General features: G+C 39.4%; 1 protein-coding gene and 1 long non-coding RNA gene across 3 annotated transcripts in view; one reads left to right on the forward strand and one right to left on the reverse strand.

Annotated features, from left to right (window-relative positions):
* Positions 1 to 116: 116 nt before the first annotated feature.
* Positions 117 to 24,788, reverse strand: part of LOC129057974 (uncharacterized) — an 84,199-nt gene continuing 59,527 nt past the window's right edge. For both annotated transcript variants that reach the window (XR_010135981.1, XR_010135982.1), the window contains one exon: positions 117 to 15,905. This is a non-coding gene — a long non-coding RNA (uncharacterized LOC129057974). The remainder of the gene's footprint in view (positions 15,906 to 24,788) is intronic.
* HNMT (histamine N-methyltransferase) overlaps positions 16,253 to 24,788 on the forward strand; it is a 49,279-nt gene continuing 40,743 nt past the window's right edge. The window contains 2 exon segments of the mRNA NM_001134069.1: positions 16,253 to 16,401; positions 21,957 to 22,009. Coding sequence (NP_001127541.1) covers positions 16,265 to 16,401; positions 21,957 to 22,009 — 190 coding nt within the window. The 5' untranslated portion in view covers positions 16,253 to 16,264.

Raw genomic sequence — 24,788 nt, forward strand, 5'->3', positions numbered from 1 at the left:
GAAATCCTTTTTCATAAGAAAACTAAGTTGATCTGCTCTGATTGCAGGAGAACCCAGGGAGCTGCTGGCTTGGGTTGACTCTACCCTCTCCATACGGCTCCTGAGAGACCTGCAGAATGGAAAGGTTCCAAGAAATACGGTCAGAAAAAAATTGTTTAAAAACACTTGTAGTATTCAGGATCCCTCTTTATAAGCAATAGAAACAGATGCTAGCCCACCTAGGCAGAGAAGGTATTTATTTGAATCCTCTGAATGGTTTTGCTTCACTCACAGCATCACGGGGAGGCCTGGAGAAGTGGACCTGGTAGCTGCTTGCCGAACAGAAGCCTGAAACAGCACCTGGAATAGGTGTGGTAAGGAAAACTCTGCTTCATGTCTTGTGCGCTATTGGGCCTTGGTGCTTTGAGCTCATCCATATCTCTCCCCTGAGTTACTGAGTAATAGAAGACGTGGCAAGCACCGTAGCTAAGAAAAGGGGAAGTAACAGGTGGACAGAGTCTCCATGAGAAAGACACAAAAAATGAGCAGCCTGAAATATTTCAAGGAATAACTTAAAGAATTGTATTTTTCTGAAGCAACATGGTAACAGAGATACATAGTGGCTATTGAGCTTGATTCTGAGAATAAACGTTTCCTCTCACAGCCAACATTCCATCATCTATAACTTCTTATCATTTCCCAAGAGCAACAGGCTTTTTTTTTTTTTTTTTTTTTTTTTTTTTTTTTGAGACAGAGCCTTGCTCTGTTGCCCAGGCTGGAGTGCAATCGAGCCATCTCGGCTTACTGCAACCCCCACCTCCTGGGTTCAAGCGATTCTCCTGCCTCAGCCTCAGGAGTAGCTGGGATTACAGGTGTGTGCCATCACACCTGGCTAATTTTTGTATTTTCAGTAGAGATGAGGATTCACCACATTGGCCAGGCTGGTCTTCAACTCCTGACCGCAAGTGATCCACCCGCCTCGGCCTCCCAAATTGCTGGAATTACAGGCATGAGCCACTGCACCCAGCCTAAAATTTCTTGATGTCTTTATTTTTTAAATATTTTTAAAATTTCAGTAGCTTTTGGGATACAAGTGGGTTTTGGTTACACGGATGAATTGTATGGTGGTGAAGTCTGAAACTGCAGTGCATCTGTCACCCGAGTAGTGTACACTGTACCCAATATGTAGTTTTTTAATCTCTCGCCCTCCTCCCACCCTTCCACTTCTGAGTCTCCAATGTCCATTATACTACTGCATGCCTTTGTGTACCTATAGCTTAGCTCCCACTTATAAGTGAGAACATGTAGTATTTGGTTTTCCATTCCTGAGTTACTTCACTTAGGGTAATGACCTGCAGCTCCATTCAAGTTGCTGCAAAAGACATTAGTTTGTTCTTTTTTATGGCTGAGTAGTATTCCATGGTGTACATATACCACATTTTCTTTATCCAGTCATTGGGAGATAGGCACTTAGGTTGGTTCCATGTCTTTGCAATTGTGAATTGTGCTTAATAAACATGTGTGTGCAGGTGTCTTTTTGCTATAATGATTTCTTTTCCTTTGAGCAGATACCCAGTAGTGGGATTGCTGGATCAAATGGTAGGCCTACTTTTAGTTATTTAAGAAATCTCCATACAGTTTTTCATAGAGGTTGTACTAAATTACATTCCCACCAGCAGTGTGTTAGCATTCCTTTTTCACCACATCCACACCAATGTCTGTTGTTTCTTAACTTAAAAAGTTAAAAAACCTTCTTGCAGGAGTGAGATGGTATCTCTTGATGCCTTTCTTAATGCCTTCTGCTGCTTGGAAATTCGACCCTGCCACCTACACATTTCTTTCAGAAACTCTTAGCTCAGGGGTTACCCATGGTGAAACGCACGATTCATACCTCAAGTCAAACTTCCACATCCTAGTCCCGTGACCAATGGCAATTCACTGTCCTGGGATATCGTCTCTTCATCTGGAAAATGCGGGCAATGCAGGTTGATGGAGTACTAAAGAAGTCAATTGAAGATGACTATAAACTATAACACAGTTTACAAATATAAGGTATGATTATTATAATATCCTTCTCTTCTTCTCTCTCTTTAGACTCACAGGGTTCTTGCAAAAATAAAAATAAAAGAGTGAAAGCATGCCCCTATCCCACCCACACACACTTTCCCTATGATCCTTTTCCATCAGCACATTCTCCTGACTTTTGGAACATTCCTTCTCAGGTCTGAATTCTTTAATCACCATGATTAATCTGAGGCCTTGGCTCTCAAAGTTGGTGTTTTTCTGTTTGTTTTGTTTTGTTTGTTTGTTTGGTGTGTGTGCAAAGGAAGAGAAGTCAGGAAATCCAAGCAAAATTTAAGGAAGTGGGAAACTGAGGAGAGGTGGGAAGAAGGAATTAGGGAGGTGGAGGGGACAGGTTAAACGTCAAGTCTACTGATGAGCATGTCTAACCTAAAGCAAAACTGACACACTTTTTCAAAGTTTCCAAGTTGACAATGTTCATTTTTTTATTTTTAAAAATTTACATACAGTAAAATCCATTCTTTTTGGCGTACAGTTCTAGGAGTTTTGACAAATGCCACTGAGATGAGAAGTTTTCTTCCGATCAAAGGTCTTTTCTCGATCCAATGGTTCGTGGTCTCACGGGCTTCAAGGAATGAAGCCATGGACTGCAGCGGCCAGTGTTACAGCTCTATGAGAGAAACACGTGGATCCAAAGAGTGTGGGGCGGCAAGATTTATTAAAGTGAAAGCGAAAGTAAAGCTTCCACTTGGTGGAAGGGGACCTGAAAGGCTTGCGGTTTCTGGCTTGGGTGTCTTATGCTTATATCCCCTTATGACCCCTCCTTTTTTCCTTTTTTAGCCCTATTGAGAGGTGCCAGCGTGCCGGCAGTCCTCACAGCCCTCCCTCGCTCTCGGCGCCTCCTCTGCCTGGGCTACCACTTAGGCGGCACTTGAGGAGCCCTTCAGCCCACCGCTGCACTGTGGGAGCCCCTTTCTGGGCTGGCCAAGGCCGGAGCCCACTCCCTCAGCTTGCAGGGAGGTGTGGAGGGAGAGGCACGAGCAGGAACCGGGGTTGCATGCCGCGCTTGCGGGCCAGCTGGAGTTCCGCGTGGGCGTGAGCTTGGCGGGCCCCACACTCGGAGCAGCCGGCAGGCCCTGCAGGCCTGAGCAATGAGGGACTTAGCACAGTGGTCAGCGGCTGCGGAGGGTGTACCTGGTCCCCCAGCAGTGCCAGCCCACCGGCGCTGTGCTCGATTTCTCACCGGGCCTTAGCTGCCTTTCCGCGGGGCAGGCCTCGGGACTGCAGCCCGCCATGCCTGAGCCTTCCCCGGTGTCGGTGGGTTCCTGTGCAGCCCGAGCCTCCCCGACGAGCGCCGCCCCCTGCTGCAAGGCGCCCAGTCCCATCGACCACCCAAGGGCTGAGAAGTGCAGAAGTGCGAGTGCACGGCGCGGGACTGGCAGGCAGCTCCACCTGCAGCCCTGGTGCGGGATCCACTGGGTGAAGCCAGCTGGCCTCCTGAGTCTGGTGGGGACGTGGAGAGTCTTTATGTCTAGCTCAGGGATTGTAAACACACCAATCGGCACTCTGTATCTAGCTCAAGGTTTGTAAACACACCAATCAGCACCCTGTGTTTAGCTCAGGGTTTGTGAGTGCACCAGTCCACACTCTGTATCTAGCTGCTCTGGTGGGGCCTTGGAGAACCTTTATGTTTGGCTCAGGGATTGTAAACACACCAATCGGCACTCTGTATCTAGCTCAAGGTTTGTAAACACACCAATCAGCACCCTGTGTTTAGCTCAGGGTTTGTGAGTGCACCAGTCCACACTCTGTATCTAGCTGCTCTGGTGGGGCCTTGGAGAACCTTTATGTTTGGCTCAGGGATTGTAAACACACCAATTGGCACTCTGTATCTAGCTCAAGGTTTGTAAACACACCAATCAGCACCCTGTGTTTAGCTCAAGGTTTGTGAATGCACCAATCAACACTGTATCTAGCTGCTCTGATGGGGCCTTGGAGAACCTGTGTGTCGAAACTCTGTATCTAACTAATCTGATGGGGACATGGAGAACCTTTGTATCTAGCTCAGGGATTGTAAACGCACCAATCAGCGCCCTGTCAAAACAGGCCACTCGGCTCTACCAATCAGCAGGATATGGGTGGGGCCAGATAAGACAATAAAAGCAGGCTGCCCCAGCCAGCATTGGCAACCCACCTGGTCCCCTTCCACACTGTGGAAGCTTTGTTCTTTTGCTCGTTGCAATAAATCTTGCTACTGCTCACTCTTTGGGTCCACACTGCTTTTATGAGCTGTAACACTCACCGCGAAGATCTGCAGCTTCACTCCTGAACCCATTGAGACCACGAGCCCACCAGGAGGAACGAACAACTCCAGACGCGCTGCCTTAAGAGCTGTAACATTCACCGCGAAGGTCTGCAGCTTCACTCCTGAGCCAGCGAGACTACGAACCCACCAGAAGGAAGAAACTCCGAACACATCCGAACATCAGAAGGAACAAACTGCAAACGCGCCACCTTAAGAGCTGTAACACTCACCGCAAGGGTCCGCGGCTTCATTCTTGAAGTCAGTGAGACCAAGAACCCACCAATTCCGGACACACTATAGAATTAGCTTATTTTCTATCCACTTGTGGATTGGCGGGCCTGATTCATTAAAAACATCAGGCTGCAGCTAGAGCTTAAACTCCCTATATGATTGGTTGAAGTTTCAATCCTTTAGCTTGCAGCTATGACTGATTTTGGTTTAGGGGAAAGTCCCCTTAGGGAAGTCCCTATTGACCCAGGAAGTCCAGCCAACTTAGCCAATTAGTCCCTCACCACTATTATTTTCAGAATGCAGAATGGTGCTGTCTCTCCATACAAACTCCCTCTTGCTGTTCCTTTGTAGCTCACCCTCCCACAGCCTTTAACCCCTGAAAGCCACTGATCTGCTCTGGTTCTCTCTTGGAATTTAAAAATTGGAAATGAAAATTTTTTACCTGAGCACTAGATGTGATTTACCTCTTACCTCAGTATTGCCTGTGGTCTGGATTTTTGTCATATGTACTTATAGTAATAAAGTTTAGAGAAGAGCTAGTCTTCAGAGCATTCCTATCATTATTTTGGTAAATGCTCTTCTGTCTGGGTGCTAAAGGAAGGTCCTGAGGGCAGGGAGGATATACTGTGTTTGCAAAAATGAACAAGATCTCACAGAAAGGCCATTTTTATCACATAATTGCAACCCTGGTCTAAAATTAAAATTGCTTCTCCATGAGAAACAACCTTTATTAAAGTAAGTACAAATTCTTTCAGGAGAATCCCAGGTTTGATATAATTTTTAATTAAATTTCTCAAAAGCTGGAGCTCATTTATTCTTCCCTCTGTCTGCCACCTAGCAGCAAGGTGCAACACCCTGTATTCATGGAGTTCTTGCTTTGAATTCTAATTTCAAGTTGAGTTTTGATACATAATTTTGGCTCATTCCAAATTTACTGAAATTATTTTCTTGAATATCATCGATATCTACTTTTGGCTCACATTTTCACTATGGAAGTCTCCCTGGATATGGCTATTAAGAAGTTTGAGCTATATCTCCTTTCAATAACGGATTGCAGTTAGTATTTTAAAACAAATTAAACAAAATGAATTTCCCAAATTAAATTCCAATATGTATTAATTTCCTATCCTGACTGGAGATAAAAAGGTGATAAAAATGAAACTTAGAAGAATGATTCTAGCAGCAATATTATGAAAAACATGGGCTTTTCACTGTTTATCTGACTAATAAAAGACCAAATATGTACTGTGAAAAGTTTTAATCAACTTTGACATTTTATTCCTGGTCCAAACTGAAGGTCGGGCAGCTATCCCTTGCGGGCCAATAACGAGATGCAGATGAGTTGGGGAGAAACAGTTTTTATTTCTGTAACCAGTCACAGGGAGAAGGCCTGGATCACCAGACCAACTCAAAATTACAAAGTTTTTCAGAGCTTATGTACCTTGTAAGCTATATGTCTACATATAAGTGTGCATTCATCAAATGTTATAAGTGATTAACTTCTTTTAATCTGTAACTAAGGCCTGAGTCCTGAAGACCTTCCTCTTGAGCCTCGGTAAATTTACTTCATGTAAATGGGTCCAGGTGCTGGGGTGATTACCCTTATCTTGTCTCCTGCAAAATCATGGAGGTTTGGGGAGTTCCTACAGACCTCCAATAAACTTGTTTGTGGAGGCCTGGGGAGTTGCTTCAGACCCACAATAAAGCTTGTTTAATCCTGAATAGGTTCTGTTAAGAGATCCTTTGTTATTTTGTCATGTTTTAAGGCCCAGGAAAGGCCTAAGCAAAACTCTTGGTGGGCATTTGTTACATTCCAGCCTTTGTATAAGGGTACTGGCTTTTAATATTTAACTTAACCACTCAGTCAGTACTGAAACAGTTATTACGGAGGCCTGCGTTAGTGAGACCCAGCCTGCCACAATTTCAACCAGCATTTCATTAGGCACCATAACTAGAAACACAGTATAAAACAGAGCATACACTTGTGAGAGGCAAAAATCACTGTACTTTTAAAAATTGTCTTTTCTTCCTTTTTTTTTTTTGTTTTAGTAGTATGGAGTTTTAGAGACAAGATAATCCACAGATCAATTCAGAATTATCAAAAAGCAAATTTTCAAAAATTATTGGGTTAATCTCCATAAACCTTCACCATCTTTGACCCAATCTGCATTTCACTGCTGCTAGAACTGGACCAGTGGAAGTATTAATTTGGAGTGGTAGAGCAGAGAGGCTTTAAATACACTTTTGGGAACATTATGCCTCTGTTTTTAACCATGTGTTTATTAACTACAAATTTCATTTGATGGCACAAAATGTGTGCCAAATCGATAACTCTGAAATGCATTTTGCCACAGATCATCTTTGAGCTACTTGAACTGACTGACACCCCATGCATAATGTCTGATTATACAACATCCTGGGAAAGGAGCTACTTCTATAGGCATTGACTATATTTAAAAACAACTGCTTTGGGAGGCCGACACAGGAGGATTGCTTCAGGCCAGGAGTTCAAGACCAGACTGGGCAACACAGTGAGACTTCCCAACTCTACAAAAAAAAAATTAAAGTAGCCAGGCACGGTGTGTTGTGCCTGTAGTCCTAGCTACTTGGAAGGCTTAGGCAAGGGGATTGCTTGAATCCAGGAGTTCAAGGCTGCAGTGTGTGGTGATTGTGCCACTGTACTCCAGCCTGGGTGACTGAGTGAGACCCTGTCTCTAAAGACAACAACAACAACAACAACAACTCTTAGACTCCTATGTAGGAAATCATAAAATAAACATTGAATTCATATGCATTTTGTTTTTAATTAGCCATATTGATAAACAGACCTTAATTATTTTCTACTGCCAGAGAACATATGGATAATTACTTTGATCCCCTTATGTTTTCCAAATTGTTAGTGCATCACAATGGTATAATCTACGCTTAGAAATGCAAAGTAGCTTTGAATTTGTATTAGGGAAGGAGGAGCACCAAAGAGTCAGAGAATGAGACACATCGAGTGCCAAATGTCTTACAAATGGCATCCTAATTCCAGCCTGAAATATGAGCCGTGTCTCTGATTAACAGGTGTAAACTCAAGTAGTCTTAGAATTATAGAACTGGAAGTGAATGATGGCATCTAGTTCTCTACATCTGAAGAAATTCAAAGCAACTGAATTAAGTGCTTGCTCAAAGTCACACAAGGAGTTAGTAAGCAGTGTAACATGGAGAGAAGCAGGAGCAGGAGTCGCCCATTAGTCCATCTCCTGACCCCCTGTGAGCACAGGAGGAAAAAGGGACAGACAGCTCTGAAATTCTCAGATCTGAAAAGGAATCCCATCATCATGGGACTCCTAACGACCTCTCATTATCGGGTGCCTGCTGATGAGTTTCCCAAAACCCTGATAGATTCCCAAGAAATAGTTTTCAGCCAAATACCCTCATCAAACAAAGTCAGTCTTCTTAAAGAGTTCATGAGTACTAGCCCTCATTGACCTGTAGCTATCATAATAGACACCTTTTGTTTTCACTATTTTATCTGGCATTCAGTGAGTACTTAATACATTCTAGGTATTTTGTTTTATGCTTTTTTTTTCTTTTTCTTTTTCCACTCACAACAAATTAATTTACTATAGTAGGCACTTGTTCTGGTTATTGCCTGTTTGATGCTAGATACATTTCTGGTCCTTCCCATCCTCTACTAAGTACTTCAAAAAGTTGAATCCTACAAGTTATATCACCCATGCTTCCTTGCCAACTGGTTTTCAGCTAGTTTTAGTAAAGTGGGAAAATTGGTAGAGATGAGGGGTCAGGAAGAGGAGACACTGGGGTACTTCTGCCCTTGTCCTGGTGTTACAGGCAGCATCCTCAAGAGTGCTTGTTCTACCTCCCACTATGCAGCATCAGCTTCAGAACTTTGGTAACACCTGCTTCTACAGGTGGTACAGGTGGCAAGGGCATCCTGTCCTGAGGGCTTGCTCACCTTCCTGGTTTGCTTTTCAGTTCTTCCAACATCTTTATCATAAGCTACCCGTATTAAAAATTATCTCTGGAACCCTGGACGGAGATTTTGCCATTTGTATTGAAACCTGACTAATACAGCATTATTGTGTTCATCACATAAATGAAGGAACTAAAAGTTAAAGAAGTCAGCCTCACACCAGAGAGTTTATTATATGCCAGGCACTAGGCTGAAAACTTGATACACATTATTTCTTTTAATCCTCACACATTTTTATGAGGTAGGAATTATTATCTCTACTTCACAGGTAAGAAAATAAGGTTCAGCCAAACCATATTACAAGGCCGCTCAGACAGGAGAATGTTCTAGCCCAGGAGAATGTTCTAGTCCTGGGATTTGATAGACTATATTTTTTGGTATATTGAGCAATTTTTTGGCATATTGAGCACATACTTCTTCACCAGATGCCAGAGAAGTTTGCTTACCACAACCCCTCTATTTACAAAATTCCTTTTACATGAAGCTTTTCCCTTCACCAGATCCCCACCTCCACACTGGTGCTACCCCTTACGGTAGTCACTGAAGTTTGCATCATCTGTAACATGGACAGTAAGGCAAAAGCTCATTTCATGAATTGTATTATTGTATTTTGGTTTGATTTTTTGTTTTGATAACTGTCCAGTTCTTGCTAATTTTCCAGGTTCTAAATACTTACTGACCTTTACCTTTGAGAGGAGATCTAGTACTTTCAAGGTGACAAAATTTTTTTGATTATTAAATGGAAAGTTAGTTCACAGACTCTTTCTTTTTTGTTGTGCCTTATTCTTTGTTCACATCCTTAAATATTTCATATAAGCTTTATATCGCTAGAATTTCACTGATTACTCTTTATGTCTTTTTACAGGATTTGTCTGCCCATCTGCTCTCTTCCTTCTCAATTAATTATTCTCCAAGTATTTCATCTCTATCACAAGATGGTTTGGTTTGTCCCTGATTGGGTATTTTGGGCCTTTCCTTTCTTGTTTTAAGTTAATTAAAACAAAACTATTATAAACTCCACATTAATAAAGTATAATTGAAACAACTAAGTCATTAATAGTAACAAGATACATGGCATTATTACCAGCTGTGTGACCTTAAGCAACTCACATTGGTAAATTTGCCTAATACCACAAATTCAAGGGCTGCTTACCCAGAGACTATCTTTAGGTTATCATTTATGATTTAATGACAATCTTTAGATACAGTGGCTCTACTAGCTATGAATATATATACAACTACTTTTAGTTTCACAAGCCCACAAAAATTTATCTTTTTAAAAGATGAAAGGCATTTAACTAGAACTTCAAGAAAACTTAAAGATCATCTCACCTCTCATCTTTCCACATTTTTTTATACAAAGAAAAAAAAGTTTAGAGCAGACTTACCTAGTAAGAGGCTAGGCTTGTATAGCATTCCGTTTTCTTGCTTCTTATTTCCATATTTATGAGAAACTTACCTAAGTCTCCTGTGGAATGTAAGATTCCTGATGCCCATTATATTTGGCTGAAATTACCAGTCTAATCAAGCTCTAAAATTTTATGTGCTATAATTCCAATCCTTCCTTTGAGACCACAGTTGGGTCACTCTTCCTGATAACTTTCAAATAAGCTAGCAGATCAAGTAAATCAATCAATTTCTATAAAATACTGTCTTCCTCCACTCTTGTCAAGTGAAAAGAAAATGTGATTCTTTGACCTATTTGACTAAGATATTTTAACAATATTGCTGTTAACATATATCTATGTAGTATGCTACTTAGATGATGGGAAATAAGAATAAGAAGCTAGACCAATGAGCATGGTGTTCAGAAGACTAAAGACCAGGATGAACAGAGATATCTGAACAATGCTGTGTAGAAGAAAATGGGTCCTGAAGACTTTGCTACTGTTTTTTCTTCTCTTTTGTTCATTTGTTTATTTTTTGGTATACCACATACAGAGGAAGAAGAATGAACAAGGGAAAGCCTTTGTTTTTTGACCTAGCACAGATGGTATTCTATTAAAAGGTGATAGAAAGAACACAGAATTATTCCATTTTTCTTTGCTCCTGTCTTTTGTAACATGGAAAATAATCTTCATATTGGAAAGACACAGAGTGATGAGAGGTAATATGGCATAATTTTTTAAATGAGCCTTGGAATCAAACATTAATTTGGACCGAGGCTCTTCTCTTAGGAGTTATGTGGTCTTAAACTATTTATCTGCTCTGAGTCTCCCTTGATGGTGTCAGTAGTTCCATCCCCCAGAGTGTTAGAAGTATATAAGGCACTTTGACACAGTAACAGCTTAATAATTGATACATAATAGGGGATGGATGCCCAAAATAGGTAAGAAAATAAATAAGAATTTTAAATTAGGCAATAATTTAAGGTCTAAAAAAATTACATTTCAATGTGCTGAAAGAACTTATAAAAGTAATACTGACGTCTTTGCTGATAACTTTTGAAAAGTCATGTCAAATGATAGATGTGGTAGATTGTTGTGTCAATTTTCCAAAAAAAAGATTTTCAAGATTCAGTAATTCCAACAAGCCAGCTAGAAGGAAATTCCAGATGCAGTATGGATTATGAAACAGATATTCTATATGCAATTTTAAAAGGAAGTTGTGATTGCTGAAACCAGCACTTAATGAAACACAAATCATGCTGAAAGCAACAAGATTTCCTCTTTTTTTTTCTGAGGGTCTGCAAGACTAATCAGAGAAATGTCATTGCCATGATATATTTGCATCTGAAGAGGACATGTGACAAAGGTTTTATGAATCTTTAATATACTAATGTGCATTATGAATATCCAGAGGAAGCTACTGAATTCAGCACTTTTTAAATTATTTGACCATGGAATCCATTATTTGCAGAGTAAAATCTGAAAGAAGTTGGGTTGGGCAGAACTTTGGGAAACACTAGTGTATGCCTGGAAAATAAATCTCCACTTTTTATGTAGCTTTGGGGATATTGCGTTTATTTTCAAACATCACCTTTTAAAGGAATCCAGACAAACTAGAATCTTTCCAAAGGAGGGGCCAGAGTAATGAATTATATAATGCTATATTGTAGAATAAATAATTAGGAACTATGAAAGAGACACCTTGGGGAGTAAGGTTGTCCTGACAGTTGATTTCAAGTTTCTTAATGGTTGTTATATGGAGAAAGAACTGGATTACTTCTGTTTAGTTTAAGCAACCAGAAATAGGAGTAGTATCTAAGAATTATAGAGCAGCAGGTTTTGGCTGAATACAAAAATTGTTGTGAGAGTGCTAGTCCTGGGGTTTGACAGAATATAATTCAACACCAGTCCTGCAGTTTTTGGCTAGGTGGCTTAATCTCTCAGAAACTTGGTTTTCTCATTTGTAATAGGAGGAAGCTGATGGAGGTACCACAAAGAGTAAATCCTACATTAAATTTGAAAAGATCCATACAATTCCTGGCACATAGTAAGTGCTCAATAAATGGAATTCTAGTGTTATTGGTAACATATAGAGCTACTCAATAATGAAAAGGATGGAGGACATCTGATAGCAGAGAACAACTCAATAGTGTAAATGTTCAAGCATATTCTTAATTATTTAAAAAAGAACTGAAAGTCTACTTTGGGCAACACATCAGGGGAAGTAGCTGTGACTCAGTTCCTGTCTTTATGAGCTAAGTCACATGGGGACAAGCAGGGGAGTTAAGGCAAATATATTAAACAACAATAACACAAGGATGAATGCTTGCAAGAATCTCAGAAATTACGAGCGTGAGTGCTGATTATTTTGAGGGAAATATGGAAGGCTATATGAAAGTGGTAGCATATAAAGAATAGAAAATTTTTCAATGGATGTGGTAAGAAAGAAAGCAGCATGTTACAGAAGGGACTATTATGAGGAGATGCTGTAGGCAAAAAAGCATAGGAATATATCCAGAGAAGCAGCACAATTTGAAGGGGATATAAATGCAAAACTAGAGGTAAATGAGACACAATTCTGGATAATTATTGGGGGGGCTTCAGAGTGGATCTTGTACTTGACCTAGGGGTCTGTGGGGAGACTACATATTACGAGAGAAAGAAAAGAGTGTCTTTATCCAAACTTACTTAAAAAAAAAATACATGAAGTTGACAGGGGCAATAAAATTGGTTGGGATCTGTGTGATTCCTAAAGCAGGAAAGTCAATAAAAAAAATAACACACTATAGGATAACTGGCCAGCCAAATGCAGAAGGTTGAAACTGCATCCCTTCTTTACACCATATATAAAAATTAACTCAAGATGGATTAAAGACTTAAATATAAAACCCAAAACTATACAAACTCTGGAAGACAAACTAGGCAATACCATGCAGGACATACACGTGGACAAAGATTTCATGACGAAGACACCAAAAGCAATTGCAACAAAAGCAAAAGTTGACAAATGAGATCTAATTACATTAAGGATCTTCTCCACAGCAAAAGAAACTATGAACAGAATAAATGACCTACAGAATGGGAGAAAATTTTTGCAAACTATGCATCTGACAAAGATCTAGTATCCATCATCTATAAGGAACTTAAACAAATTTACAAGAATAAAAGAAACCATTAAAAAGTGGACAGAGGACATGAATAGACACTTTTCAAAAGAAGACATACATGCAGCCAACAATCATATGAAAAAAAGCTCAACATCACTGATCATTAGAGAAATGCAAATAAAAACTACAATGAGATATCATCTCACACCAGTCACAGTGGCTATTATGAAAAAGTAAAAAAATAACAGGTGCTGGCAAGGTTGTGGAGAAAAGGAAACACTTATGCCCTGTTGGTGGGAGTGTAAATTAGTTCAACCATTGTGGAAGACAGTGTGGCGATTCCTCAAAGACCAAAAGACAGAAATCCCATTCAACCCAGCAATCCCATTACTGGGTATATACCCAAAGGAATATAAATTGTTCTGTTATAAAGACACATGCATGTGAATGTTTATTGCAGCACTATACGCAATAACAAAGACATGTAATCAACCTAAATGCTCATCAATGATAGACTGGACAAAGAAAATGTGACATATATATACCATGGAATGCTACGCAGCCATAAAAAAGAATGAGGTCATGTCTTTTGTGGGGACATGGATGGAACTGGAGGCCATTATCCTTAGCAAACTAATGCAGGAACAGAAAACCAAATACTGCATATTATCACTTTTAAGGGGGAGCTAAATAATGAGAAAATATGGAAACAGATGGGAACAACACACACTGGGGCCTATTGAAGGTGGAGTGTGGGAAGAGGGAGAGAATCAGGAAAAATAACTAATGGGTACTAGGCTTAATACCGGGGTGGTGACATAATCTATAAAACAAGCCCCAATGAAACATGTTTACCTATGTAACGAATCTGTGCATGTACCCTTGAACTTAAATTTTCTTTTTTTTTAAAATAGCACAATAAGTGAAAAATAAAGAGAATCTCAAGTAAGGTGGAAACAGTGGAAATGGAAAGGAAGTCCTCACTGGGATCCACATGAAGAACTGGCTCTGTTGGAGAATATCTGACAGCAGGCAAGGGAGGTGATGGTCTCAGAAGACCAAGTTTCAGTTAAGGGAGGTCTTAGCAGCAGCTTTCCAAGAGAAAGTCATGTCAGGAGTATTCCTCAGCAGAATAGCAAACAGCGACTCTTACTAAACTTTTATTCAATGAATGAATACATTATTGGCCATTTTTGGTTTTGGTTAAAATGAAACAAAAACAGATAGATGTACACATGAATGAATGAATGATTTGGGTTGAGCTCTAAAGAGAAAAATGGAAGATGGTAATAGAAGCAAAAATTTGTCAGAGCCAATCTGAGGAAAGGGAAGGCTGGTTGGATAGAGATGTGAGTAAAGAACTAGCAAAGACCTTATCTAAGGATGACTGAAGGGCAGAGGAGCTAAATCAGGGCTTGGCAAAATAGGGCCTGTGGCCAAACCCAACGCTACCAACCTGATTTGTGCAGCCATGAGCTACCAATAACTTTTATGTTTTTAAATGGTTAAAGTAAATTCAAAGAAGGATAATATTTCATGACATGTGAAAATGATATGAAACTCAAATTTCAATGTCCGTGAATAAAGCGACGACTGTTTTTGTCATTTTATATTTCTTTTTTTTGCAGAAGGGACTGGCTTGCACTTTTTAAACATTAGTTATATTATTATTCTCAGTACAACCTTATGAGATAACATTCGTTGTTTCCATTTTACTGATGAGCAAACTGCAGCTTATGTTTCAGCCAAAGTCAGACAGTTCATTAAGGGCAGAGTCATCCATGGCAATCTGCCTGTCCAGATATTCCACTTTCCCCCAGGGTAAAAGCACTGGCTCTAAGAATAGTGAGAACAAAACATACTTATAAAAGGGAGTTGGGAGGCTGGGCATGGTGGTTCAAGCCTGTAATCCCAGCACTTTGGGAGGCCAAGGCGGGTGGATCACTTGAGGTCAGGAGTTCGAGACCAGCCTAGCCAACATGGTGAAACCCTGTCTCTACTAAAAGTACAAAAATTAGCCAGGCCTGGTGGCGGGTGCCTGTAATCCCAGTTATTCGGGAGGCTGAGACAGGAGAATCACTTGAGCCCAGGAAGCGGAGGTTGCAGCGAGCGAAGATCGCACCATTGCACTCCAGGCTGGGCGACAGAGCGATACTCCCTCTCAAAAACAAAACAAAACAAAAAGGGAGTTGGGGAGTGTTTTGAATGCTTAGAGGGCAGCTTGGGAACTCAATTAGAAGAAGGGACGGTTTAAGCAGACATATTTCTAAAAGACTTATATGAGTTAACTCATTTGATCCTCATTACTCCTCCATGAGTTGGATGCTATTATTAACAACCCAATATTAGATAAAGGATGACCTTCTTAAAGACCACTTCCCAGGAAAAAGACTGTGTGTGGGTACTCTGAAGCTTTGGCTCTTCTGGTGGGGACACCACTGGGTTTCCAAAGGCTCATCCAGCCAAGCGAAGTATCTATGACCTCGTCGTGTTCAGCACCCTTAGGGAAGGATTCTGTGGACTGGACTTTTATCCTGGTGTCCTGCACTCTTGCTCCAAGACTTCTCTCACCACTCTCATTCCCATAAATGCAGCTTCTGACACCTTCTAGTTATGAGCTCTTGGGCTCCTCCTTCGTGACTTCCTCTTAAGATAATTTCTGAGTTACAACAAATCAGCACTTGAAGAAATGCAGCAGATAAGTTGAAAATTCAAGTGCGGAGGGATGTAAAGGCCCAAAACAATCCCGTAGAAAGCACAGAGGCAGATGACAGTCTTTCGTTAAAGATTTCACTGCTGTAGATTTCTCAGAGTGCTGTGCAGTTGTCCTCTTTATCCTGGTGTCTGCCACTTCGAGCAGTCACTTTCCCACTTGGAACTTACTTGTGGCTCTGCTGACAAAACAGGAAGTGATTTGAATACAGTTTGTTTTTATGACCTTTCAACCTCAGGAATTTGAAAAGTTTTAGCAGTGGATTTACAGCCTTGCTTAATACTTCTATTTCTTACAAAACAACCGTGTAGGGGTTAAAGTATCAGTGCAAAGTCCTGTTCAAATACTGACTCCGTAATGAGCTCTGCACGCCAGCCTTTGTGGCATGTTAAATTCAAAACAAGCTTAGCAGTTTTTTTTTTTTTTTTTTTTTTTGGATAGAAACTGGTGGGGGTGGGGAAAGAAAGAGGGAACTGGGAAGAGAAGGAGGGGAACTTAAACCTTGCTTCCTGCTCTGTCTTTCTCAGAAAACCAAATATGGCATCTTCCATGAGGAGCCTGTTTTCTGACCACGGGAAATATGTTGAATCTTTCCGGAGGTTTCTCAACCATTCCACGGAACACCAGTGCATGCAGGAATTCATGGACAAGAAGCTGCCAGGCATAATAGCAAGGTAACAAAAGGGACGTTGTTGTCAAAGGGACAAGCCTCAGACTGGCTGTGCGTCAGTGATAGATGGGTCTCGCTCAGCCTCGCAGGCTGGGCACAGGGATAAGGGCGAATTACTGATAGCAGCTCCCCCTCGTCCCCTCCTCGCTGCCCTGCCCTGCCTTTCTCCTGCAGTGCTTTGGTTCCACGTTTGCTTTGAACACTCAAAGGCTCCCATTTGTGCTGTATTTCCAGCTGCATAGAGATAAGCGTTAACCATTTGAAAGCACAAATCCATGTTCATTTGGGAAAAGATAAGATGCTAATCTTCGAACTCAGATTTTTCAGCTCTCCTCCAAATTTTACATCCCAAAAAAGTCCCAAAGGGAGTCTGGTATGCTTTTCATTAGAATCAAATATAAATAATTGCCAAAGTACGATTTGCCCTGAGGATTGAGTGCCTCAGTTCTCATAATATCCATTTAAATTAATTTTCCTTATCCATTGTTATAGTTATCATTCTCTTCCCCAAAATTGTCTTTTTCTTTCAACTCAATATTAGCAATGTGTTCCTTAAAAAAAGAACCATTTTCCCATTATCAGTGAAACTCACTGGTTCCTATCCTTCTTGCAGAGTTCTTTTTTTTTGGGTGATTAATGTGTTCAATTTGTGCCAGAGCTGATAAGCATTATGAGAGTAACAGATTCCACATGCTAAAGATAATCAAATCACCTATCTGGGGGTGATTTGCTGTAACTCACTCTACTTCAGGAAATAATAATGGGAAACTGGGAAGAAATGACTATGGATCCAATTTGCAAACAGCAAAGGAAAGTGGTATTTTATCTTTTGCTGAATTTCTCTATTGTAGGCCTGAAATTCTTTCACCAGGGCAGTACCTATGTCTGACCAGAGCAGGCATTATTAGACATATATAAAATTTTATTTCCTTTTCTATTTAACATGATTCAGATTTTAAATGTTAGCTTTCAAAAAATAGGATATTATATATTAAAAATTAATATGTAATAGGATAAGGATGCAAACATCAAAGCAAATAGCAAATATAGATAACTTCTTACCTAGGAACTAATTATAGGTAACCTCTTTGGGTTTCTTTGCTCATTTCTAAAGTTAAAGGTAATGAGTTAATTTCGCAATTCTTTTTCAGTACTAAAAGTATTTGCTCATGTCTGTAGCTTACCAGATCCTTGGTTTTCTTCAGCCATACACAGTTTGGTTTGAAGAGGAACCGTGGATGGAGATAACATAATCTATGATGAATGACCCCTTCCTTATCTTCAAAGTTTAAATCTAACTGGAAATATTATAAAATCTGTGAAAGACTGAAGAATTTTTAAGGGCACACTGTTTGTCTTATAACAGTAGTATATAGTTAGGAATGATCAGACTCAGTGTCATTTATTTAAAAAGTAATTTTTTTCCTGAAGGTAGTGTTTGAAATAAGATTTAGCTGAAGGACCTTTAAAATTGTTACTTAAAGTTGTCTATAAGTTATGAAGTACCAAAATGTGATTAGGATATGCTTTGTGTATGTTAGGGCAGGGTTTCTTGAGTTGGTGGCTCACTGTGCTAATTGAGTGTGGAGCGAGCCTATTAAATTTTTATTAAAGCAAGACATGCTCATATTTTAAAACATCAAATGGTTCTAAAAACCATCAAATGGTTCTAAAGTGGGTGGGGACTATAACAAACCCCACCCACTCCATTCTTGATTCCCACTCTCTGGAAGCAACCACTTTCAGCACTTTGAAATCTTTTAGTTATTTATGGAATTTTCTTTCATAATTCAAAATAACATGTTATTGTTCTATTTCTTCATTTTGCTGTATTAAAATAGCTAAGTAAGCATACATATTTCCCACTCTATCATGTCACTATATGTAGTCAAAATATTGGTTAAATAACTTGAGTGTTTATGTTATTTTGCCTATGTACATATTCTTAATAATTGAGCAATATATTAGACTATGCTTACATTTCCTTTTATGTACAACTTTTTGTTTTCCCTAGAGTTGACTATTGCCTTGATTTTGGTTTCTTTTCTTAGTTCTCTATGTACCTATTACTATTTTGATCCCCAAGCAGATATATTAATCTCCTCTCAATATATCAAGGAATCTGTTTATTTTACCCCCCAAGGGAACAACTTTTCTGAAGCCCTCTCTTCTTTTTTTCAGTTCAGGAAGATCTGTTTTGGCCTGCTATACAACTATTAAGGAGGGAATTTATTTCACTTTCTGAGAATCATTTTCTTTCTCCAGTATTTGATTCCTTGATTCTGTATCTCACGCCTTTCTTTTCTTTGTTTCCTTGGTCCTTTGTTTCCTGAACAATTCTTTAAGAGCTTTAAGAGTGAACGAGAGGTAAACTTTTTGAACCTTTGTATGTTTAAAAATCCCTTGGTTCTATGTTCATCGTTTGACCGGATATAGAACTCTATACTGAAAATGGTTTTGTATCATAGATCTAAAGGTACTTTTCCACTGTCTTTTAGATACCAGAATTGCTGTTAACAAATAAAATACTGGCCAGATGTGTTGGTTCATGCCTGTAATCCCGGCACTGTGGGAGGCTGAGGCAGGAGGATTACTTGAGCCTAGGAGGTTGAGACCAGCATGGGCAACATAGCTAGATCCCATCTCTACAAAAAAGTGAAAAAATTAGCTGAACAAGGTGGCATGCACATGCTACTCCAGACGCTGAAGTGGGAAGATCACTTAAGTCCGCGAGATCAAGGCTTCAGTGAGATATGATTGAGACACTGCACTCAGCCTGGATGACAGAGTGAGATCCAGTCTTAATAAGAGAAAAAAATACATCAAATGCTACTCAAAATTCTCATCCTTGGCATGTGGAATAACTTTTACATTGTTATGTGTTTTGTTTTCCCTATTTTGAACTTTTTAGAATCTTCTTATGTCTAGTATTCTGAAATTTTAAAATACTGAGTTGTGAAATGGTTCCTTTTTACCCATTTTGTGGGTACTCCCTGGGCTATTTCAATTGAGATTCAGATCCTTCAGTTATGAGGAACTTTGGTAATCATTCTTCCCTGCTGTTTTCTTTTTCTGGAACTTTTATTCATCAGATACTTCCTGGATTGATTACCTAATTTTCTTATATTTCCAGTTTGCTACAACTTTCCTCTTTCAGCCCATCTATTAATTTTTTACTATTATATTTTTAATTTCCAAGAATGTTTTCTATAGCATTCTTTTCATCATTCCCAGATGTAATACCTTCTTATTCATTACAAAATGTTCCTCTGCTCTCTGTGCCTCTTTCTGTCTCTGTTTCTTATGTTAGATGGCTCCCCAACCACCTAATGAGCCTTCGTTTTCTATTCAATCAAATAATGAGGCACTAAGAGGTAGTCAGATTCTCTTTGTGTAAGTAAGGGCAGGGTTTGTTGAGTGAGTAGCTCACTGAATAATTGAGTGTGGACTCAGCTCTTTCCTGGGAGATCCTCAGATATAAAATCATGTTAACTTTATCACTGAGACGATTTGTTTCCCTATAGAGGAATTCTTCAATCCCCTGTTTGGGGGTAGATGGTGGGGCAGGGCTTGGGGGCAGGAAAACTTACAGTATATATCTATAAATAGTAAAGTTGGTTATTGTTGTTACATATAAAACATTTAAATCCTTGGCTAGAAAATAGTAAGTTTTCAATAATTATTTGATGTCATTATAATATGTGAAATGGGATGAATAATAGTATCTAACTCATAGAGGAATTTTAAGGATTCAAAGAGTTAATTCACATAAATCACTTACATGTGCCTAGAATCATAATAATTGCTAATATATGTGGAGTGCTTGTCATGTGCAGATACATTTCTAAGAGATTTACATGAATTAAATCATTGAATCCTCACAACTTCTCCATGAATTAGAAACTGTTATTAATAATCCTACAAGAGAGATGATATTATTATCTTATGTCACAGAGATGTCAAATAACTTGCTCAAGGTAACATATCAGTAACCTGCGATTTCAACTTGGGTGCTCTGCTTCATAGCCTCCCTATGGTGTCATAGATGTAAGCATTTTAAAGAATGAACAAAAGGTGTAGATAGAAATGGATGTGTTAGGACTCAGGATTATGAGTTGGAGGATAATTAGAACTGAAGAAGGCAAATCATTTATAGGTGTTCTTGACCCTAGACTTTGCAAGATTCCTTTAGAACCTTACTTCAACCTTTGTTCCCATCCTGTGACTGTGCAGGCTTTTGCACTGTAGACAAAACACAGTTTTGTTTGCCATCCCAAAGTCCAAAGAAACAAACACCATCCTTATCCCTTCATGGTTCCCCTATAGCAGTCATCTCTTTTCCTTCTCTCTTTCATCCTGTTTCAACAGACCCTAGATCTGCTTCCTCATTTTTGAGCTCAGTTTTAATCCCATTGCCATCTGACTTCAGTCCTCAATCTTCTTTTACAACTGCTATTACTAAAGACGCTCATATTGCCAAATTCGATGGAGATTTTTCTTTTTTTAAGTAGTACACTCTGCTGCTTTTGCCACGACGACGGGCTTTCTCTGCCTCCAATTACTCTAGTACCTCTCTGTGCTTTATTTCTTTTCTTCTCTGTCTTCTTTGTATATTCTTCACAATCAGTGATCTTTAGAAGTTGGTATTGCATCACCATCCACTACTACTCTAACTCTGCAATATCTTTGGGTGATGGAATCTACTCTTCTAGCATTGACCATTACTTTATGATGATGGTTCTCCAGAATACATCATTGACCCTGATTTCTCTCCTCTCAGCTTAAATCTTGCAAATCCAAATGTCTGCTGAATTCATATTTATTTTTTTAAAGGCCCTGACAAAACATAAGCTTGCTGCCAAACTATATTTCTCAGCTTTCTTTTTGGCATTACCCTTTGCCCAGTCATCCAAGCCTGAAACAGGGAAGTCATTGCGCATTCATATTTTTTTCTGACCTCTTCACATCAATCTAACAGCAAGTCCTACTGGCTTATTTCCCAATCTGTCTAGTCCACTCTATTTCTAGTACCTGAGTCATAATTCGGGCTTTATTATCTCACATTTCATTTTGAAAGCAAAGTGATATCTGTTTTTTTAATGCCTAGGATAGAATACACATAATGCATGTTTAATAAACACCTGTTCATTAAAAGGAAAGTTAAAAAAACGGGGAGGAAAGAAGGCAGACATTATAGATAGTGGAAACCACCTGAGCCTTTCCTTTATCTACGAGTGGCTTATTATATGACTAGACTCAAAACTCCACTTTTTCTATTCTTGTTCTCCAAACCATATCCAAACAAATGGCATTTTCTACCTCTGAGATGTACATACTGCCATTTCCAAGTCTCCCAGTTCAAGACTGTTAATGAATAAAACCTACATTTTGAAACATACTCTAAAGATGGCAATATAACTGATATAATTGGGACATTTCATGTTGGCCTAGTTTTCATTCATTGTATTTTTAGTCTGTTCTCTTCAACTAGACTAGATAATCAGATTTCACAAAGCACCTAACACATTTTTCTAAAACTACATAATTTTTTTCTTTCAGGATTGGAGACACAAAATCAGAAATTAAGATTCTAAGCATAGGCGGAGGTGCAGGTATGAATAATATATTTTTAAAGTTCATATTTCACTTCAAACATTATGCTGTGTGATGACAATATTGTTCATTTTTTTAGGAAGGCTATTTTTTTTTTTTTTTTTTTTTGCTTTTGGAAGAGATCAGCTTATTAAAACTAGCAATATTACTTCAGCTAACATTAATGCCCCCATAGATTTACAGGGTTTAGGACATTAGCCTTCATTACTATCTCTATTGTGAATAAGGGATGTGACTTGTTCTTTTGATAGATGAAAAATCAAACAGGATAACTTTAAGGATAACTCTTATCCAAAATGATTAAAATACTCATAGAAAAGGAAAATCTCATAATAAGCTTCTTAAGTTTGTGCCACTTAAAGCCTTGTTCATGGACTGGTTACTGTTTTTCAAACTGTTATTGGTCCATGTGAAGATTTGAAATGTGCACTGGAGGCTGGGCGCGGTGGCTCACGCCTGTAATCCCAGCACTTTGGGAGGCCGAGGTGGGCAGATCACGAGGTCAGGAGATCGAGACCATCCTGGCTAACGTGGTGAAACCCTGTCTCTATTAAAAATACAAAAAATTAGCCGGGCGTGGTGGCGGGTGACTGTAGTCCCAGCTACTCAGGAGGCTGAGGCAGGAGAATGGCGTGAATCCTGGAGGCGGAGCTTGCAGTGAGCCGAGATCGCGCCACTGCACTCCAGCCTGGGCGACAGAGCGAGACGATGTCTCGACGACGTCTCAAAAAAAAAAAAAAAAAAAAAAAAGAAAAAAGAAAGGTGCACTGGAATATAAACTGATGCACAGCTTTTTTCATTGAGAAAGTCTCACCAAGGGGAAAAATGTGCTCAATGACAGAGTTAATTTACATCCTTGTGGACCCATTCTTTGAGTGGCATGGGCCTAATCTGTTCCCTTCCTCTTGCTCAGTTCCAAAACTGAATGCTTAGAATTACCTCTAGCATTCAGATAACTCCTAAGCACCTTTTTTTTTTTTTTTTTTTGATGGATTCTCACTCTGTTGCCCAGGCTGAAGTGTGCAGTGGTGCAATCTTGGCTCACTGCAACCACCACCTCCCGGGTTCAAGCAATTCCCCCTCCTCAGCATCCTGAGTAGCTGGGATTACAGGCACCAACCACCGCACATGGCTAATTTTTGTATTTTTAATAGAGACAGGGTTTCACCATCTTGTCCAGGCTGGTCTCGAACTCCTGACCTCGTGATCCACTCACCTTGGCCTCCCAAAGTGCTGGGATTACAGGCATGAGCTACACGCCCAGCCCTAAGCATCCTTTTATAGGTATTTTATAGTCTCATTACTTTTAGATCCAGTGCTTTCATTCTAGGGGAAAATTGAAAGTCTGGAAAGGTAGATGGACACAGGTAACTCAGCCTCCAGTGAACTGTATGATCTTGGCTGAAACATCAGTAAAATGGGAATAATGAATTTTATCTCGTAAGGTTGTAGTGAGAGTGATATAGGTAACATTTACAAAGTGCTTAGGACATTCTTATTGCTCCTGGAGGGTGAAGGCTATTCCCTTCTGCAAAAGTAAAATAAGTTTCATCTCAAGACTTTTCCTCATATCAACTCCTGAACAGTGTTTGCTTTATTTTTAAGTCATCTGGAAGTTTGGGTTAATGCATTAATATATAAAATATGTAGATATATTATTTATATATTTATCTTTAGTTATTTTCTTTTGTCTGAGTGATAGTTCAGTAATGGTTACAACTTGATATTAAGTGGACACTATTGTCACTTGTAACTTAATGCCAAGTGGTAATCCCTTGAACCTCTTAAGTATAAGTGTTCTAGTGCCCCATGAATGAGTTGAATTGTGGCTCATATTAACACAAAGATAACTAACAGCTTTCTAATGAAACGAGATCACTGATTTTTTGTTTTTGTTTTTTTGTTTGTTTTTTGAGACAGAGTCTCACTCTGTTGCCCAGGCTAGAGTGCAGTGGCACGATCTTGGCTCACTGCAACCTCCGCCTCCTGGGTTCAAGCAATTATCCCTGCCTCAGCCTCCTGAGTAGCTGGGATTACAGGAACCTGCCACCATACCCAGCTAATTTTTGTATTTTTTAGTAGAGAAGGGGTTTCGCCATGTTGGCCAGGCTAGTCTCAAACTCCTGACCTCAGGTGATTCGCCTGCCTCGGCCTCCCAAAGTGCTGAGATTACAGGCATGAGCCACCATGCCCAACAGAGATCACTGATTTTTCATGTCATTATTTGTTAATTTTTCATGAAATACACTGTGATATAGTGTAATAAGAACTAATCGTTAAAATCATTTTACTTTATTATCATCTTTCACCAAGAAAATAGAAATCAACAAAGACAGACAATGAAGGGGATTGTCATGAACAATACCACAGAGGGTATTTAAGCTAAAATACTTTATTATTGGTTATACTTTAAGTCCCAAAAATTATAATAGTTATGAATTGTCTAAAGAATGTCTTATTAATTCATTTAACCAAGACAGTTATTTCCTGTGTGTTTTGGATATGAGTTTCAGGCAACCAATAGGCAATAAGACTATCATTTGATAGTGTCACTTGTGCTTGGACAAGAAGAGAAGGCCTACAAGAAAAAGTAATTAAAAACAATCTCTATCATGGCCAAGTTAATTGACCTTTTAATATAAAGTTAATTGAATTTCTAATGCAAATTTATCCACATGCTTATAAGCTATCCAGAGAAAGGAAGGTTTGGCCTGCACAGTGAGTCCTTACATAAAGGTGCACATGGAAGCTAATATAGATAACTTAACAAAATAAAGG

The sequence above is a fragment of the Pongo abelii genome, chromosome 11 (genome assembly GCF_028885655.2).
Source record: "Pongo abelii isolate AG06213 chromosome 11, NHGRI_mPonAbe1-v2.0_pri, whole genome shotgun sequence".
NCBI classification, from domain to species: Eukaryota; Metazoa; Chordata; class Mammalia; order Primates; family Hominidae; genus Pongo; species Pongo abelii.